At 35.2% G+C, this 17,949-nt stretch overlaps 2 protein-coding genes across 8 annotated transcripts in view; both read right to left on the reverse strand.

Moving 5' to 3' along the window:
* Window positions 1-65: 65 nt before the first annotated feature.
* LOC113512624 (pancreatic lipase-related protein 2-like) lies at window positions 66-4,917 on the reverse strand. Of its 2 annotated transcripts, XM_052900041.1 has the most exons (5): window positions 4,764-4,917; window positions 3,152-3,338; window positions 1,784-2,181; window positions 951-1,154; window positions 66-354 (listed from the first exon to the last, which is right to left on the reverse strand). In XM_052900041.1, the coding sequence occupies exons 2-5, from the start codon at window positions 3,334-3,336 to the stop codon at window positions 128-130; spliced, it is 1,014 nt and encodes a 337-aa protein (XP_052756001.1). In that variant the 5' UTR covers window positions 3,337-3,338; window positions 4,764-4,917; the 3' UTR covers window positions 66-127. The 2 variants fall into 2 exon arrangements, with proteins under 2 accessions (XP_052756001.1, XP_031762852.2); XM_031906992.2 differs by lacking the exon at window positions 4,764-4,917 and having other exon boundaries at window positions 3,152-3,386.
* Window positions 4,918-6,272: 1,355 nt separating this feature from the next.
* Window positions 6,273-17,949, reverse strand: part of LOC113512517 (protein turtle-like) — an 83,134-nt gene continuing 71,457 nt past the window's right edge. For 3 of the 6 annotated variants that reach the window (XM_052900242.1, XM_052900239.1, XM_052900240.1), the window contains 7 exons: window positions 16,765-16,986; window positions 16,284-16,392; window positions 15,678-15,761; window positions 14,855-15,040; window positions 13,820-14,047; window positions 11,783-11,852; window positions 6,273-11,403 (listed from right to left, as the gene is read on the reverse strand). In XM_052900242.1, the coding sequence (XP_052756202.1) occupies window positions 10,422-11,403; window positions 11,783-11,852; window positions 13,820-14,047; window positions 14,855-15,040; window positions 15,678-15,761; window positions 16,284-16,392; window positions 16,765-16,986 (1,881 nt within the window). In that variant the 3' untranslated portion in view covers window positions 6,273-10,421. Of the gene's footprint in view, window positions 11,404-11,782; window positions 11,870-13,819; window positions 14,048-14,854; window positions 15,041-15,677; window positions 15,762-16,283; window positions 16,393-16,764; window positions 16,987-17,949 lie in introns of all 6 variants that reach the window. The other 3 variants (XM_052900241.1, XR_008253499.1, XM_052900243.1) reach the window with 3 other exon arrangements.

Below are 17,949 nucleotides of genomic sequence, written 5' to 3' on the forward strand. Positions count from 1 at the left end.
TTATAGTTAATTAAAAATAAATAATACATTCCATTGAAAGATGTTTTATATTTATTACCTTCATCGTTGATGTACTGTTAAAAGATGTAAAGATTACTCTACAGATCAAATCAATAGATCAAATGTATCATGAAGTCTCCTCTTCTTCGATGGCATAAGTGCTTTCGTTTCTAGTGTGAAGAAAATAATCACCAAAATTGTCGACAATTGCAGGATAACCCATTAAAGTAGCGTTTGTCTTACATTCACTTCTTTCAAATCTTTCCCAATTTTCGCAAGGATAGGATTTGAACTTTACTTCGCTGAATATTGATTCATAAAAATATTCACACGCCCTCCCATGGCTACAGCTATCTAAAATTGTAAAATAGATTATCAATTTATTAGTGTAACAGTCGGAAAGTCGTTTACATGTGTTCTATTGTCCCATTTGTTTCTGCTGCCAAGTGAATGTTTTATTGGTTTGAAGGCTGATTGTGGTAGTGAGATTACAGAGTATGGAGGCATAACACCTTTAGGTTGGGGGGAAAGCAAAGAAAGGGAGTAATGGAGATTAAGAATCCCATTGCTAGCAATATACCCAAGCAGTTCGACCTCCTCGCGGTTTTCTCTGGAAACTATCATGGTTAATTCCAGATGATTTCATCATGATGGGCTAACTGGCCTGTTTTCATTCTCATTGATCACCCTTCACTGGTGCTCCGCCAGCGTATCCCATTAGCTCAGGCGGGGGTTGCCTTTCTATTTTCACCCATTAAAAACACCTTTAGGTCTGGCAACATGAGGGGTATTATGGGTGTTACAATGTTTTCTGTAATGATTGTTGCGATTAAAATGTCTATATTCTCTTCAACGCAATGTTTTCATCAGATTGGTCATCAGCTTGTTTGCCATTACTGTTTGCGTAAAATAAATAAGAAACGAATTGTGTGTATGATGAATGTACTGACCCGTGTATTTCATAGAGCCCTTGCACCCTGGCTGCACTGAGCGGCCTTTATTGGGATAGAAGTCTGCGTGCCCGTGACTATCCTGGTAGCCTAAACTACCACCGCATGTGTGGATAATATCTACAAAGTCAGCGTCACTTTTATCTAAACTAAAATTTGGGCCCATTTCAGGCAATTCAAACAGAGGTCTCGCTGGGTCCAATCCTAAGAAAAATATTAAATTTTATATCTGAAATTGTGGTAAATTATATTTCTAATTTCTTCCATAAATAATTTTGGTTTTAAAACTACGAAACCGATTATGATAAACGAATATGAATCGTATACGAATATGATAAAATTTCTATGGAACTAGCTGTAAGAATCCTTTCAGATAAAAAAAGTATTTTCCAAATCGGTTTAGAATTGACATAGTTCTAAACCGATTTGGACTTTGATTGAGACTCAAAATATTTCATCAGTTTTCAATCAACCTTTCCCAGGAAAATTTTTCAGTTTCATTGATAGAACTTAAGAGGATGTTAAAAGCAAAACGTGCTTTAGGAGGCTTGTATACTAAGAGGCTAGAGAAGTATATGTATACTTAATCATCTACTTACAAGTAATAGGTAAATATAAGCTTATTATGTAATATAAAAAAATGATAAAGGACAACGAGATACATGATAAAACTACGGGTAAAAGACAGTAATTATTTATGTCGGCTTGACACACGTTTTGAAATCGGGTATGTCCGACTAGTTTCGACTCATTAGAGCCCTATTTTTAATCGCGGTTCACGGCTGTATAAAACAATACAGTATGACTTACGATAGTTATATTTCAATAGTTACCAGTAATTCGATATACACGTTCTTTAGAAAACATTCCTGCGTAACCCATAACATGAGCTCCTAAGCTATGGCCTATTAAATGTGTATTATTTTGCACTTGGTAAGAATTTCTGAAGGCATTTAATAATCTGGACAGTCTTCTCCCAACAAATCTGGTACATAAAGCAGGCCATGGATACATAGGATTAGCTGCCAAATCGCCCCAATCTACAAGTATGACGTTTAAATCTGCGATTTGTAACAATCTGTTTTTTATGTTTTGCACCCATTCCACTCCCGTATTCGATAACCAGCCGTGAGTTACTGCTTTGATGTCATTCGATTCATTAAAGTAAGTGCTGTTTATATGGTCATCTTCATAATTTGCAAACAGTTCTTCGGCTTGATCCAAATTTTGTCTGAAAATTTGAGAAGGAAAATTAATAATATCAAAATTTTCATGGATAATTTAAAAATGATAATCCTTGCTTCCCGCTTCGGAGAGCACGTAGATATGTCCATCTGGTAAAGTATGTCTACTGAAGCCGGCCAAGAAACTTTGCACCAGAGGGCAGTACCAGTAGAATAATATTTTCCTTTGTACATTAGTATACCCACGACGTAATTCGACATGCACGTAGGCTTAATAGATATAAATATAACAGCTCGCCCGTAAACAGAAAATATCAACGAAAATGGAATATTCAATTATTTTTATCACTTATAATTAATAATCTAAATATAAGCTATAGCTTATTAATATAATACTAGATGATATCTGTACATGGCAGATATTTAAGAAAAATTAATATGAGGGTTCTTAATAAGAGTCAAAACAGTAACTTTTAGGAAATTTTATCTGTCTCTCTATACGTTTGTTCTGATATGCAAAAACTCTACTCTACTAAATTGGATGCGGTTTTTATAGTTGTTTCCCCGAAGGTTTAATTTACTTATATTTGATCGTAATGTTTCATTTAGAAGTGGCCTATTTCATTATTATCCTACTTCTGAAATCTATGCCTAGCCACAGACCACACGCCACGAAGCAGTGGGCAAAACACTAGTCATAAATATTATTTATTATCGTTCACAAATTTTAAGCATATCTATCTGCTGTGCTACTTTGTTTAGAATACTTTTTGCCTACAGTTTTTACATTATTGGTGGTACTTATTAGAAATTTGAAAAGTCTTTAGTTGAAATGCGTGTATTACAATCACAACTGTACTTTGTGATGTACATGGTGTTTATGTCTATTGAATGGCGCTGACCATTTTCCATTAAGTAGACTGTCAACTTCTTTGCCATTAATTTCATATTACATAAAAAGACGTGGTTAAAGTACAAATGAGTTCATCATTATTGGACTCCAGTATGTTTACTTACCTGGTATATAAATAGAAGTGCGGTTTTCCGTAAATTAGTCCTCTGCGTTCAGGTGGCAATGATGAGAAATTCATTATGTGTGTGGTTCCATTATCGTCTACGAAATAGAGCCATTCATCCCCGTAATCCGATCCGTAATCTGACCCATTTTCGGCTTCACAAATTTTAAGTGTACACACGTACATAACTAAAAAGTGTTACAAAATATAATTAAACATTAAAATATACCTAAAGATTTGTTATATTAAGAATTTGGGTAGGCTTTGTGGTATAGGTACTATCCCAATTTATAGATTGTGGTCGGCTCTAAAAAGTTGGTATGTCAATTAAAATTTTCAACTCTTCGGTGATGGAATATACCGATATCAAATCAAATTAATCCGAGGTATTGTGTGGTAAGTTTGTCTTCTGCCATATTAGATACTAATAAATATGCTCGGTGAAATGTGGGAATGTCAAGTGTAACATTTACCACAAGGGTAACTGTCAACAAAAGCCTCTGACTATTCTATTAGGGATGACCGTCATGAGCATTAAATATAATATTATTCATTTTGCACATGTCGTAAGGTGTCTATGTATATATATGGTTACCTGTAAAAGTCTAAAGAATAAAAAAACTACCATTCGCTGTGCGTACGATGATACGATAATCGTGAAAAAATACAGAATGAAAATGTACGTGTGTCGTATGGATGTGTTTTTAACTGTTTGAGCCTCCAGCTCTCAAAAAAAGATGTTTGTATAGTGTTGACTAATATAGTGGATGAACATTAATATGATGATTATACCCGGGTGCAAAATTGCAAATTATCAGAATTTTATGTTCTAAAATGTAAAGGATCATGTAGCTACCGAAGCAAATAATATTTATTTTCTTCAGGGGCATCTTATCCGTGCCACACTAAACGATGAATTGCCGTCAAGTCGCAAAAAGCCGCAAGTTATTTGTTCTACTGTGGTATTATGTGCCATCGTACTTACCACGTGTAGATAGACAGAACAACCGGTTTATTAGTACTAGGTATAATGTTTCCGGTCTATTTTAGGGCATTATCTTCATGTTTCATGTTATAACACTCGTACATAATTTGGGTATCAAAGACATATTGTCTTAGATACGGCTGCCTATCACCTGTTAAGTACTTAGGTCTTTTTTTGTGTGTATAATCTATTGTGAATATACTATGCATTTATATTCTGAATATATAACTAAAGATAATTTAGGGTGTGATAGAATACAATAATTTTAAGCGATTTCAATAATGAAGAGGTTTTTAATTATTTGCATGTATATTTTGTGTATCTTTCGTTATCTTCATGAACTAAAACTTTGCAGATATATTTTGGGAATTTACAGGTTGAACCTTTAGTTATATAATATAACATGACCATATCTATAAACCATAATATAACATGAGTTTGATGATTCTTTTTGCGATAATAGAGATTACTTAGTTTAGTAATAAATATATTATTCACTTCCGCGTTGATATCATACTTTGTCACGACAATAGTAAAGGTTTTTGCGGAGAAAATTTTAAAACAATAAGTATATCCAGCAATATATACGATACTTGATATGACAATAGATACGATACTTAGCAAATACCTTTATTTTGCGGTTTTGTCCGTGGTCGCAGAAATCAGCTATTATATGCAAAAGAATGTCTCAAATCTGACTGGTAGTATGAGATTAGTGCGTTCAAACAAACAAATTTCTCGCTTTATTAGACTACTTTTTTGTCTGGTAATTCGTACTCGTGAATTTTAGACATAGGAAAAACAATGATATTAACCACTATTGATGATATGATATTAAATGGGACATCAGATACTTTTTTTTAAGCTAGACCGTTACTGTGAAAACCGGATCCAATTTAGTGTGGTAGTTTTTGCATGATGCCGAAACAAATATACAAATAGATAGACAAGAATTTATATATAAATTTTTCTAGTTAGAATTTCATTGTAATAGTAAGATTGGTTAATCATTATCAGCCCTTAATGGCCTACTGCTGAACATAAGCCTCTCCCTTGTGGAGTTTAGCCAGTATTTGTCATGTTTGGCAGGCGGATTGGCAACTGCAGTTAGGCTTTGAAGATATTTTAAAAGGGACGCTGCTGCCCTCCCTTAGTCGCCTCTTACGATACCCACGGGAAAGGAAGGAGTGGCCTATTTTATGCCGTGACCACACGGACAAGATTTATTAATGGACTTAATGAATTTTAGTACCTACTATGGTTGTCGGTTTAGAAAATTGTTTTCATTTCATTGAGAATTCTTCTTTAGAGTGAGTAAGATGCTTACCTCATAGCGACTCGCTTCCATTTCGGATCAGAATTATTATTATTATTCGATTGATATCAATTTCTTTTAATTGAATGAAGCTGTTAGTGTTTGCGATTAGGTATTTTTTATTGATACCTAATTATACCTATACTCTAGGTCTAACCTGAAGTCAAAACTTATTTATTCTCAAGAATAGTAATACATAAGTAAAGAATATTTGTCTTGTTTTTCCCTGTATTGTATAATGCAAATATACTTATTCATTCATTCATTCATAAAGCGTAGGTTACCTATCAATCTACTATGGATGTCTATGTGTACACTGTGTTGTTGGTCATATTTAGATACAGGCGACTATTACGACTTTTTAAATAATGGGCTTTGGGCTGTAATCTTGTTTACCATTACAACTTATATGTGTGCCACAAAAAAAGTAGACTTTTATTGTAGCAAAACCAGTTATTTTCTTTAAAACATTAGTGTACTGATTTTGATAAAAGTTCTATGAGATCAATCAGAAAGTACATTTATCCTTTGAGGTAACAAACATAAAAAATACAATCGAATTTAAAATCTCTTCCTTTTTTGAAGTCGGTTAAAAAAGCAGAAAATAAGCACTGCTCGATTTTATTTCTACATAATGAGATGTAGTTTCATTTTATTATTACACTTTTCGTGATTAACTTATAAACATCAGTTCGGCTGATCCGGCATTTTATCTTTATAAATGTATATTTATGAGATTTTTAACAATAAAAAGGTTCAGCTTTTTTGTTCGTAGAAATAGAAGCAGTCGATGGAAAGTATTATGAAAATAATACTACAGTATAATCATAGCAACGTTATTGTATTTTTATTTTTTTTGAATTGAATCCTTTTTGTGCTTACACAGTAAACACATGATCTCAACACTTACAACTAAAAATATTCTAAAAAATGAAAGTAATCAGATATTTCGTATTATAAAATTGTGGCTTGTGCATTTTTGTTTCCAATTGAGGCAAACTTATTGTGGAGTTATTGGAAAGTGCTCAGTATGATATTTTGAATATTGGAGTATTTATCAATTATTGTGCTGAGATATTGTGCAGGATGCGTCGAGTTAAGATTCGGGTGCTCCTGTTTCACCGCATTACACAAGCATATCTGCCAATGTGCACATAATTTTGTTTACTTACTTCCCTTTATACAAACTGATACAATACGATTTAGTTAACATTAATCTAATATATTGCTATCTTTTTCATTTTAGTCTATAGAAAATGTCGAATGACTTTAGGCTATGTTTCGAAATGCTATTATTCTCATAATTCTTTTGTATTTTATGAAATAAATGACGATAAAAAGTTATTTGTGTTTAGAGGTACTGTTTAGTGCTCCGACAGCTTTCATACCAATACATAGTTTTACTATAAATAAGTAATCTTGGTTAATACCAAGTTATAAAGTAGATAGATGCTTCTTGAACAATAAGGATGCGCTTTACGTCTAAGGTTATTTTAAGTATGTAAAAGGAAGGACAATTTTATAATGGAAAAGACTAGATATCACATGGTTTGAGCTATATATATATATATATTACTTTTGTCTCTTCATTCTTGTATGTAGATACATACGATCCGTACGAGACGAAAATAGAACCAATAACAAGATATACAGGGTGAAATCGAAATTGTTAGCAATCTGTGAAGTGAGGGAGAAAAGGCTACCAGCGAAATTGAACATTTTCATGAAGTTGGAAAAACGATAAAAAAATTTAAGCCTCTCATAATAACATGGCATGTTCAGCTGTTGAGTTAGTATGGGAGACATAGATTTTTTTGTCGTTTCAAAATTTTCGTTTTCGAAATTTCTCTCTTAATATGTTCTACGGCATGGGTAGATTCTTAATGTTACGTATCGCTAACGATTACGATAAATCACCTGTATAGTAACCGATCTCATATAACGTAATTGTCAATGATGTGTAAATCTTATTTTTTTAAATAAGAAATGAATTTTGGACATATAAAATGTACGCAAAATATCCAATTTTACTGTGTATCTACATATTCCGTGCGATAGCTGTGCAATCGCTTGAAAATACATCCAAACAAACGATCTGTATTTACAGTAGATATAGTCTAGCACGAAAACGTTTTAAGAAGTTTATATAATTCTTTAACGTAATTCAGAAAAAATGAAGATACTATGTTTTGTGCATAATTATTATCGGCCTATAGTTAGGTATATGTACTAAATGTAGACGCATTTGTTCCCATGTCCTGGGGCTAAACTACTTTCATGCTAATGGTTTTATTTACCAGTCCTTGAGAACGCTGGTGACGATACTGGAGCCATGCTTACTTATATGTACGTAATCTGCTTGGCACCGAGTGTCAAAGCAGTTAGCAACACAATTTTATTTTGACCTACGCTCAAGCATAAATTCGTATTACATGATCGTGTTTCAAAATTTATTTATACTGATACATTACACAGTTGGTCAGTCGAAAAAATTGAGCATGTTTTGACATAATCATAAATTTACTGAACCGTGGCTAATTTATTGCACAAACCGTCGACCCTAATATTCTAATGTGTATCACTATGGCTGGAGTTAACTAGAGAACATGTTAGAAAATAATGGAAACAAACATCTACCGTGTGTCGTTATACGTATCTTAATCTAGTTAGATCGTCGTCGGCAGTGAACTAAATGATGCGCTCGTTCGCTGTCCTAGACTTAACGTGATACGGCGGCTCGCAGCGCGCGGCCGGGCCCAGTCGCGGCGGGCAGGCGCTCCCAATCCATGCACGCACATACGTAACTACACCTTATCATACCTACCTATCTATTTGTTATTAATAATTTATTTCAATTTCATTAAAGCGTACATTTTTATACTTATTTCTTAGGAGGTCCTTAAAAACAATATTTCATTATTAGAGATGACCTGTTTCACAAGTGACGCATACAAAATAGTGCAACGTGCATGCAAGGAGATATCGAAGAGCACGTCCGAGGCGATAAATAAACCTAATAACAAATGTAATACCTACTAAACAGTCTTTTCTTTGACTGGTCATCTATTAGGTGGGATCGCTCCAGGAACCGAGAGACGAATTACGTTCATTTTGACAAATAATGTATGATATATTGAATGCCTCTGTCCAACTTTCAACACGACTCGCTGAAACTTATATAACTTCAGTCGACATAGTAGGTACTGATCAGGCAGAACAAGTACCCAAGTACAAAACAATTGACTGAACTTTTGTGTACGTACTTTGGGCATCGACACGAGCCATTCGTTTGGTTCTATAATTAGAAGTATGTATAACAATAAAAAATATAAAAACATTAAATTAATTAGCAAGAAATGGCGACAGTGTCTAGTGCCTCACAAGTACTGGCAAAAAGTTCAAGAGAACCTCAATCATACATACAATTACTAAATAAATAAGTGTATAGATAATACCTAATATGTTTTTACATATTTACAGTTTTTAAATTAAATAATGTAGGTACATAAACAATAATAAAATTAATAAATTTGTACTTGTAAAATAAACGATTGAAAATATCAAACAATTCAGTTTTTATGCCTTGTTTTGATCTACATTAAATCTAGTATCTACTTATGATTATTTTGTTGTATATTATATATAAATGAGTATACGGAGCCGACACGCGACGTCGCGCCCTTGTTTTACCTCTCACACTTATCTATTTAGACATTCGCTCGGTCACATCGTCGTGGGCCGGCTGCGGGTACTCTTTTTAATAAATCGTTATTCGTAATTAGTTACAATAATAACTACAATATAATGTTGGTATGAGCGGTGTCGTGGATGCTCCCCCACTCATACCTAAAGCGTTTAGGTGAACGTGTTCCTTCGTACTGCCTGCCCACCGTACAATTATTTTTACGCAACGAGAACTATGCTTTATAGTTATTATACATCACAACATAAGTTAGCCATGGCACGCGTCTCCACCTTATTACTCAGATTAATACGTTACGATACGTTCTTTAATGTTTCGTTGTTGATTTATCTATAGTGAAACTTTTTCAAACATATTTTGTATTTGAAAATATTTCTTTCTTATACTTTGTGCATCTACTAATTATAAAATGCTGTGTTATGAAAAATTAGACAAAGAACATCATAGATATATCCTATAACACCCAGGTTCAATCCCTAAATTCTCCCGACCGAGAATTGTACTTTGGATTTTATTAATCTACGCGTAGTAATATGCCTTATATAGCGCTACGTTGTTTGTTACTTATTCATAATAGTGCCAACTAAATCAATTTTTATGGATATAAGCACTTTTAAATTTATGTTAACCATGTTAATTGACACAATTATATCAGAAGGAGTACAGGCAGTGCGAATACGAAACGTCACAGCATCCACTTTATATACGTACATTATTACAGTCATATATCTTTACGTGACCGACATCATCATTTCTAAATAACCTATTATATATGGGCCATCGACGCCATTCGCAGCGTCAGTGACCAAGGTGGGATTTTTTATTAACACTACTTAAAGAGTGAACGTATCATTTCATATCTACCTCGGAATATTGCCTTCGTTTAGCTGATTCCAGGCCGAACAATATGTAAACCTTGTCGAGAGGCATTACTACCAGTAGATTAGATTAACCTCCTCGTGCCCATCGTTTTACAATTTGCTAGGCGGAGGTTTGCTGATAATAAAGCCAAATTATCTATTCGAACATGTACTAGTATACTCGAATGAAATTTAAAAGTTTGTTGCTACTTTATAGAGAGATCAAGCGAAGTTCATAAAGGTCGTAATCTCCTCTGAACACATCTCTATATTATTGTTTTTGGATTCTGTAACTGTGATAGTAGGTATCCATATATATTTATCTACCATCTGCATTCAATGGAGATGACAATCCTAATTAGAACTGGGATTCGGTGGGGTAAGAGCGTACTTCAATACAATGGTGCTTCAGCATACAGTTTCGGCGGGTGGCGAGGTGGGAGACAGCGGTAGCGGTACCAGCGACATCGGTGGCGGACCCAACGGCTCCGGTGATCGTCGTCGAAGTGCTTGCCGCTTGCGAAACTCCAAGAATTCCTCTTTCATGGCCCGAACCCGCGCTTCTACGTCGTCGCGAGATGGTCGTGCCCTCGGTCGCTCTGGCGTCGAAGGCGTAGGCGTACGAGTTGCGCGATCCCACTCATAATGCACATCCACTGAGCCCGCGTCCACGGCTTCGCCGGAGCCGGGCCGCGGAAGCGGTGCTGGCGGCGGCGGTCGGTATGGCGGCGGTCTCCACTCCGCCAGACTGCCTGTGCGACTGCTGCGGTTATGCTGCGACGACGACGCGTTCTTGCTGCCGAAGCCGCTCGACGAGCTGCGACTCTCGGGCGAGGCCTCGTGCGGTGGTGGCGGTAGCTCTGAGATGGTCCGCGGTCGAGTGTGACGCGGTAACGGGCGCGCTCTGGGCCGCGCTAAATTGCTCGACCGGGCCATGGGCTCTAGGCGCATCGCTCGTAGTCTAAACGGTGACGGGGGAGTCGGGAAAGATCCATCCGCCGAGCTTGGGAAAGGCACAGAGCTAAGATCTGACACATGTAGTGGTGACCATGGAGTCCACGCCGCCGCCCACGGTGGCCACGGCGGCCAGGGCGGCCAATGCAGAGCGAGCGCAGGTGACGACGCTCGGAAAAGCGGCGGCGCGGCGGAAGGCCGTAGCGGCGCTCGAAGCCGCGGCAAGAAGCCGCCGTCGTCGGAGGAGGAGGGCGCGAGCGAGGGCGCGGGCGAGGCGGAGGCGGTGGAGGGCGGGGAGGGCGGGGAGGGCGCGAGCGACACGCGCCCCGCCGAGCTCCAGTAGTGCGCCTCGCCACCGCACCGCGACGCAGGCCACACCCAATTTGCAGTGAATCGTAAGCACTGTACTATACTCGATATTCCGCGTTCTCTAAATCTGTCAACATACATATTAGCGATTTAAGTTTTGTACAGATAAATGCATTTAAAAAAATATGGTCGAAGCACCATGTGTGTCGCCGGAAAAAAAAATCCTTGGGATGCAGCATTATGTTTTTCATGCAGATTTGACGAATGAATTTCTAGTTTTAATCAATATTACATTTACAAGGATAGATAAGGATAAAGAGCTGTACCATTTTTGCATCTGACTGGCACCTATATGGAATATATGTAGGTATACGAGTATATTTACAAACTCGAACTAACCTGATTTCCTATTAAGCAGCGTGAACAAAAATGTATTCATGTTATTTATTGCTATCGTAAAATTATGTTACCTAATTATGACCACAACATATAAAACTGATACTCACTTCTTAAAAGGCACTTGAGTGCTGTCAGCGGCGCGGAGATCTGTCAGTCGCGCGGCTACCATGTTGTATGCTGCAATCGAATAATTTCTAAATATTAACGCAGTGCAACCTGTATCAGGATTCTGCAGTAAGCGCGACCGCCACCCGCCACCAGACATACAGCACCCCTTCACCTTTACCACTCACCATATTGTCAACTTGAATACTACCACTCACCGGATTGGAGACATAATTACAATACTCAACCATTAGTATTACTCAGAGCTTTTTGTAATGTCAAAAGAAAGAGTTTATTTTTAATATTCATTGAAACAAGATGATTTTTTTTTTTTAAATTATGGTCCATTCCAGAAAGTAATAGCCACACAATGAATAACAGCGCGAATGATAGCAAAATAATAGTAATAATAAAATTGGTGGAAATCTTTGTCTGATCAATTATTCATAATTAAGAGATGCGAAGCAAAGGTGTAAGCACCACATTGACACATTGAACGGTGAAGCTCTTGCGTACATAGATTGTATGATATGATACGTAGCTACCAAGAGAAAGCTAAAGTGCCTTAAAACTCACATCTAATGATAATTATATTATGTCTAAGTAGTAATTAAAAATCATTAGTATAGCGTTGTTGATAAATTATAAGTAATATTGCAGTAAATTATAATTTGCTTGACTGACGTAAATAGAATAACAAGTAGAAATTATGGGTGTAGTTTAGTAACAAGCATTTTGTGTTACAATGAGGTGGTATGAAGCATAACATTATTAACAATGATTTAGTATTGCAACCTATGTTACAAACTTTTTTTTTACAATTGTACTATTATGTAAGTGTAAAATATATGTTAAACTTTGTTTATTTACTAATATTACTTATATTTAACAAGTAACATTTTTTAACAATTCAAGTAATTATTTAGTTTTTGTAACTGCAAAATTATAACGAGAATTGCTCTTATGCAATGTACTTTAAAAACATATTCTAATAAGAATATCTCTAATAACAGAAGTACCTCTAAGATTAGGTACTATTTAGAAACATAAAAATATAAAAATAAATTTTATTATAATTAGTAACAGATACTGCATTTTTTAACAGTCCTTATTTATGAGATAAAAGATAAAATTATAGGAGATGATTATATACATGGTGAATGCATAGCCGTATGTTATGAAAATAAATAATTGCATGCAAAGGCCCATAAATTAATGATGCTATATTATGTTTAAATAAAATAATGATGGACGATAATGGCTAAAGGAAAATAATGTCAGCAGATGGGCTTCGTCACCGACAATATGGTAAGTAACGCTTTTCGCCTTGCGTCCGCTATAACAATAATAACATTCCTGCCCAGGAATTGCCTAGGCGTCGCTTATTATGATGGTTGTGCTTCTAGTAAATGGTGTTTATCAATGGATAAAAAATAATCAGAATCGATACTTTCGAGTAGTGTTTTTCAAACTTTTTGGCGTAACATCCTTAGTTTATAAAATACTTTGCGAATTCCTACCCTCTTCGCTTCTTAATCTGTGTGTATTTTATTATATAACAAATATCAAATCCGTACATTTTTATTTATTTTCATAATCATCTAAATTTAGAAAATCAATTTAATTATTAATATAATAATGTACGAAAACAGACGCACACTTCACGTTATTGTGACTAATGGTTATTTTTATTTTATTTTGTTAATTTGTGTTAGCATTTCTACAACGTTTTTGAACAAAGATATCTGTTTGAACGTTATTTTTTTAACGACTTCCGCAATCCCCTTAAACCGCACTTTAAAAAAACACTATTTTTAAATATTGAAATATAAAATATATTATATTATACTATATATAAAATATATAGATTTATATGTTTATGTACCTAAGTACGAACTTCATGTTTCTTTTCTATGGTTATAATTTTCCTAATTACACAAAATTTCTATGATAAACACCATTATTTACTAAATAGCTTTAATCATCGTTAAGCGAGCCACGGGAGCGGGCGACGGCCACCTCTCCCATACCGGTCTCACCTTTCTCCTGCTTACGACGTTTTCGCTTATTGCATATCTTGACAGCACACACGGATAGTATGATAGCGACAATGAAGAACAGTATGCCGCCGACCACGCCTGCTGTGATGGCTTTGTGCTTTACCCTCGCCGGCACCGGGAACTTCACCTCATCGGAGCTTTCGTAGCTGGTTGCTGAGTTTGCCAATACGCGGAAATAATAAGTTCGGCCGCCCACCAAATTCTTGACTGGAATAAATAAATATACGTTTGAATTATAACTATCGTGAGTCTTATTGTATTTCTTGCGATACAGTCGTGAATCGCGCATATGAGTAAGGGCCCATATTGATTTCGAAACTAGTTGGCCATTTCCGAATTTAAAACGTGACAGCGTAAAAGCCAACATTTGTAATTACCAAATATGATTTTATTGTTTTTTCTCTGTTTCCCTATTGTTAGAATTATCACTGTGATTTCGATAGAAAAACTAAACTGGAAGTAGCCTAGAACATTTTCGTTTTTGTTCGTAATATATATATATATATATATTATATATATATATATATATATATATATATATATATATATATATATATATATATATATATATATATATATATATATATATATATATATATATATATATATATATATATATATATATATATATATATAGACTTTACTACCGATAAGGATCAGTTTAGAAAGACGAAATGGCGTGTGAACAAATTAATTTGTTCATATAAATGTTGGTCGATTTTAGTATAGCTATAATTGAAATTAATACGTCTCCAAACTCTAACTGCGATTGCCAATCCGTCTACCAAGCGTGGCAACTACTGGCAAAACCCTCAAGGGGCTGGGTTATGTTCAGCAGTGGGCAGTTAAAGGCTGATATAATGATGATGATAATTGAAATTGGTAAAACAAAACGGCGGCTCTAAATTCAGTCACGGAGACATCGTATGATTTAATGCTTTCGCTGCCGCTTTATCGGTTTGACTCTTAATAAATTACACCTTTTCATCGTTTTAATAGGCTCGTGTGTCATACCAAGGTAACTGGTTTCTTCGGGACGTATTTGTCCTCTGTTAAGGGTCTTCCACTGCGCGTCGGTGCGGTATTTGATTGTGTAGTACTGCACAAGTTGTGCCCGTTCGAGGGGTGCTTGCCACGTTATCAAAAATCCATTGTGCACCTCTGTCACAGTTAAATTGCGTGGCGGACCGGATTTTGGACCTAAAATAAAATAATTATTTTAGCATTGCAATCATTATAAGCCTACGCAGACGATAGACAATCCGCGTGTATTTTTGTCCGCTATAAAGATTATATGGCATACTAAAATATACACGTAGACACATGGTGTTAGAACGTGGATGACATAAAAGACAATTTTGCCTTCGCGGTCTAAATGCCCCTCGTCTGCAAGGCCTTAACATTATTAAGAGTAATGCAAAAATTATAATAAGCAAAATAAATTGAAAATTATTGTTTTAATTGTATTAATATGTAATACTTATACATTGCGCTGCCTACAATGATATTTACTAAATAGTTTGTTAAAAATACTTACTTTATCGTGAATATGATTATAAAATCTACAGTAGCGATATCATTATAGCGATAATTTTTATTTAGATTATCTCACAACAGCTATGTACAGAATTATGCGAAACACCTTTTTAAATTACATGAGAGAAAATATTAGCAAAATAAGGTAAAGGACATGAAAGGACATGCAAAACAATGATGATGACTCAGAGTGACTAAACACAATGGTTACCCATGTGATGTTAGTAAGCTAGTGTAGCTATAACTAGAAACAATATATATATATACTTAGGTATAGAGTATGTGCAATGTGAGTTTATACCAGAACCTTCGGGTGGGATCGGAAATATCTTATCGTCCACGGGTCCCGCCGGGGTGGGCGGTACCTTCGGCTTCGCGCCTACATCTACAAAAGGCAACGTTACGTTAACACTGAATGAAAGCTTCAGTATTTAATAGAACACTTTACCTTGTATTTGGTAATATAAATGTTTTTGGTTATTTATAGTAACAAATAGAGACGTGGATGCCCTTTGTAATTATTTATTGTATTCTTACAAGTATACAATTAGGTACATTTTTTAAATTATGTACACACATTACAGTATATTTTGCAACTAAGTGGTTCATAAGAAAATATATCCTTTTTATACTTTGAAGTTAGTATTTGACAAAATTGTTAGTATGTCTGAAATGTACACTCACTGTAATTTAAGTAATTTTGTAATAATTTATACAGCGATCATGTATTTGCATTGGACATGGGATAATATTATTATAATGAGGATTTCTATATTGATGCTTCCACAAAGAAAATATGTAGTAGAATTTAGAAAGAAAAGACCTGTATTCAAACTGTATTAGTTAACAAATTAACCGACCATCACCGATGCATAATGTTTACACTCGTAATTAAAAACAAACCCACCTAATGTTCTTATTGTGATTGCCTTGCTCATCATTCCTTCACCTATAGTATTCTTACTGTTCACTTGAAATTCGTATGTAGTACCCGGTTGAAGACGATTTATTGTTACCTGGAAATTATAAATACCATAGTGATTAAAATATAATCATCTACAACATATATAATAGTCATATGATAGGCATGTAATGGTAATCAATAAACAGGAAATTCCTATGTTAATTTTTAGGTTTATGTTAATTCGCAGCTCTCAAATGAGATATATTTAAACATTGTGTCAAAAAAAATCCCACTTGAAATGACAAAACCAGTTATTTTAATATAAAAATTAAATACTGAACTGCTTGTGATAAAAATTCTATGGAACCAATCTGTAAGTATATCCTTTCAGATAAGAAAACAATTTTTCTAATTGCTTCAGAACTAACAAAGTAAGTTTTATAGTAAATATGCTTAATACTAAGGATAGAAAATAATGACTAACAGAAGTAGCACCAGAGGGCGTAACGGGTACTTTGGTCCACTCGGAGAAGCCAGCCTCCCTGTACCATATAGTGTAGTCCTGCTTGTAGTCGGGCCCGCCCGCGTACCCCGGCTGCCAGCGTAGTGTCACCTGGAACTCTGTTGCGGTTCCGGACACGTTGTACGGCGCATGCGGTTGCGTGCCTTCTATCACTAGCTGCGTGTCCGCCACTATCGTTGCCACCTGTCAAACACAAATTAAACTCTGCAATATGCAATTCAATAGAACTTAATCGAAATGTAAACAAACAAACAATTGACCGGGCCATAAGACAGCCTGCTGAAGTCCAACGAGTAGAACAAATAAAAAATCGATTATCATCATCCTCATCTTCCTACCCTTATCCCAATTGTTATTTGGGGTTGGCGTAATATGTTTTTCTCTTCCATTCTTCTCTATTCACCTAAAAAATCGATTGTGATTGAATATTCCGATTTATCTCTAATTTCATTACGAGAATGTTTCTGTGATAAATTCAACAAAACTCGGTTACCTTTTTATTACGTTCTACTGAAAGATATACCTAATTTATTTATATACATTTATTTACAATTATTAATACATTTTAAAATCCCCCTTGTGGTCCTGACATAGAATAGGCCATCTTTCTATCCCATGGGTGTCGTAAGTCGCCTCTTACAGTCGCCTCAGGGATGGGAGGTACTTAAAGGATGACGAGGGATGGACAGCAGCGTCGCGAAACATCTTCAAACCCTAACTGCGGTTGCCAATTTGACTGCCAAGCGTGGCAACGGTGGGCAGCTAAAGGCAAATATGATGATGATGGTGACATTCTAAAATATTTTGGACTGGAGTCGATTTAGCTATTATCTTAAACTCAATTAGATGTTTTGGATACTTGTTTGGTCTGCGTCTTCCGAAATTAGACCTTGACATTGGAATCCACTCTAGCGAATATGCGAATCGAGGGTGATGCGGTAGTTCACAAAGGTAATGGTTACGCGAAACGGATGTTGCTACAGTTCAGTGAACTAAATATTACAGTAAACAAACATGAAAAGAAAAAAAACAAAAATAGAATTATTAATGATAAATTATAAATGTAAATAGATGTAAATCTCTATAATTATTTAAAATATATAGGTACCTGTTATAAAATATTTGAAATAAGTAATAATATAAGAA

The sequence above is a fragment of the Galleria mellonella genome, unplaced genomic scaffold (assembly GCF_026898425.1).
Source record: "Galleria mellonella isolate WM207_F2 unplaced genomic scaffold, CSIRO_AGI_GalMel_v1 utg64, whole genome shotgun sequence".
In the NCBI taxonomy this organism is placed as follows: Eukaryota; Metazoa; Arthropoda; class Insecta; order Lepidoptera; family Pyralidae; genus Galleria; species Galleria mellonella.

Excerpts from the sequence above, each read along its gene's own strand:
- LOC113512624 (XM_052900041.1), bottom strand. The coding sequence starts at position 3,336 with ATGTACGTGTGTACACTTAAAATTTGTGAAGCCGAAAATGGGTCAGAT. Across the intron at positions 1,155-1,783 it reads ACGTGTATATCGAATTACTG|GATTGGACCCAGCGAGACCT; the intron begins GTAACTATTGAA and ends TATTTTTCTTAG. Across the intron at positions 355-950 it reads GGGCTCTATGAAATACACGG|ATAGCTGTAGCCATGGGAGG; the intron begins GTCAGTACATTC and ends TTACAATTTTAG.